General features: G+C 33.0%; 1 protein-coding gene across 1 annotated transcript in view; it reads right to left on the bottom strand.

The window, feature by feature from the left end:
• Positions 1-2650, bottom strand: part of LOC106464985 (cyclin-dependent kinase 10-like) — a 161055-nt gene that overhangs the window by 114971 nt on the left and 43434 nt on the right. Inside the window, exon 8 of the mRNA XM_022392802.1 lies at positions 491-543. Within this exon, the coding sequence (XP_022248510.1) occupies positions 491-543 (53 nt within the window). The remainder of the gene's footprint in view (positions 1-490; positions 544-2650) is intronic.

Genomic DNA, 2650 nt, shown 5'->3' with positions numbered 1-2650 from the left:
TTCTTTTAAGATCTTGCTTTTTATCATCTTACGTCTTTTAATGAAGATGGGAACATTGACAGGGAAATAGATTTGAATGAAGAAGTTTCGTAAAGAATACGAATGGTAGTGTGATGTAAAATTACTCGTGCTAGAAAGTTTCATAAAAGCGACCCGAAAAATGGCTCTAATTGGGTAACCCATGGCACGATTTTAACAAAACTTGTTTTATTCTGTTTCTATTCTCATATCATTACAAATATAGTGCTGTTGTGCATCGTTTTTGCTGTATTTAATTACAGACAAGCAAACAAACAATCTCAGAGTTTTAGTAGTATATATATATATATATATACATTTAATGACCTTTGTACAAACAACTAAAACTGTTGAGCATGAAAATGTAAGTCTAGTGAAGTAGTTTGACAAAATAATAACTGAACTAATTATAGGTAAATGTGAAAATAAAGTAAATGCATTAAGTTGTCAAATACAGTTCATCTTAACTTACCTATTTTTAAACAGCCATGATCTGTCAGAAGCAGATTTGATACCTTGAGATCTCTGGAAAATAATTGTAAACACAAAAATGCTTTAATAACATCAGAGAAGTAAGAAATTATTGAGACCACCTTTACAATTTAACAAAAAAACACAAATGAGTAATAGCAGTAAATCCTGAATTTTGGACTAACACTAACACAAGTGAAACTTGTATTTCAGAAGGTTTTTAGTAGCTTGGTAACTTTCTGAAACAAAACTAAGTCTCACTCATGTTAGTGTTACTTTGATGGTCTCATCAATCGAATTGGACCTATTACTATTAATAATAGGACTGGTTTGGTGGATCAGATTGTCACAGTATTCTAATAATAATATTATTATCAATGTTAATTTTTTTAAACACAGTGCAGTTCACCACGTCACCTAGTTTTGGTCTAGGAGTTAGTACTTGAACAGATAATTTCGAAATCCTTGTTCAGTTTTAACACCAAGGCTAGCTCACAGGAAAAGTATATAGCATTGCTATACTATAGAGTAAGTTATGGGGAATAACTTAATTTTTGTTTCTAAATAAGCAATGTAACATAGCAAAAACTTATAAGCTTCATAAATTGTATATGCTACCTTATGACCCTACATTTTAAAAAAATTGGATAATATTGCTTTTAAAATACAATTTAAGAAAGGTGCATTATGATGAATTATTCATGTTAAAATGATGTTACCATTAGGCAAGAAATATCAATGAACAAAACGTATTGCAAGAAAAAAAAGGTGAATTTTCTTTCATGTAAAAACAAGCATGGATACTCATTTTAATCTCATGCTTCAGACTTCATTTTCTGTATCAGAGAAGATGGTTAAATACTTGCTTATGTAGCTGAGGGTAAGGGTGTAAAGTTGGGGTACCTTGATTTTCAGAAAGCATTTGACAAGGTGCCACATAAAAGGCTTGTAAAACTTATCTGTGTAGGTGTGGGGAATAAGTTAGCTAATTAGATAGAAGAGTGGCTGGAAGGAAGAAAGCAGAAGGTTGTTACAAATAGTGTTCAGCCAAACTGGATTAATGTCACAAAGGAGGTACCTCAGGACTCAGTCTTACAACTTTTGCTCTCTTTGATTTACATCAGTGACATAGATGAAGGAACGGTCAATAAATTACTTAAATTTGCTGATGATATTAAGGTCTTGGGTGTTGTTGGGTGAGAGGAGGCTGGTTTACAAAAGGATTTAGATCATTTAGTAAGTTGAGCAAATAAATGACAGATGGGTTTCAATTATAAAAAATGTAAAATAATGCATATGGATTATCATAATTTGAATTATAAGAATAATTTAGATAGGAATAACCTTAACAGTGTTATGACAGAAAGGGATTTTGGTGTAGTGATTGATCAGTCTATTAAGCCTTACAAGCAGTGTGCTGTTGCTAGTATTAGGGCAAATAGGACTTTAGGTATCATCAACAGAAATATTGAATACAAGTCTGAACAGGTTATAATTTCATTGTACAGGTTACTATTTACGCCAAATTTGGAGTATTATGTTCAATGCATGGGTTCATTACCTTAGGAAAGACACTGAATTGTTGGAAAGGGTTCAGAGGAGGACTACAAGGATGGCTCCTGGGACAGAAAGGTTGTCATATGAGGAGAGGTTAAGATCTCTGAAGTTCTCTCTTGAAAAAAAAAAGAGTAAGAAGGAATCTGATTGAAGTGTTTAAGATTATCAAGGGAGTTCATACTTTCATACATAATGGTAAGACTGTGGGACACAAATATAAATTTTGGCAGGGAATGAGTCATTTTCAGCTAAGACAGTTATAACTTACTAACATGATAGTTGGCCTTTGTAATGGGTTGCCTTTGGATGGTGTGGAGGCAGTAAATTTAAAAGAAAGCTTGATAAATATATGAATGATAATGGCTGACTTTGAGTTTTTTAATTTAATAGTTTTAGTTTACAGGATGGACCAGCCTAGATGGACACCACAGCATCAAGATACTTAGTCTTAAAGTGTTGAAGCAGCAGGAACCTTCAAATGCATCCAGACACTTGTCTGTTTGAGGCAAATAAAAGGCATCAATGCATTCATCTGTTTAAAAGCAATGCAAAACTCAGTATACTGTTGCGTCAGTGAGGTCACATGACTAGGGTGATGCCACGT

Source organism: Limulus polyphemus, unplaced genomic scaffold, assembly GCF_000517525.1.
Source record: "Limulus polyphemus unplaced genomic scaffold, Limulus_polyphemus-2.1.2 Scaffold1802, whole genome shotgun sequence".
Lineage (NCBI taxonomy): Eukaryota > Metazoa > Arthropoda > Merostomata > Xiphosura > Limulidae > Limulus > Limulus polyphemus.
This window is presented reverse-complemented; position numbering and strand designations above follow the sequence as displayed.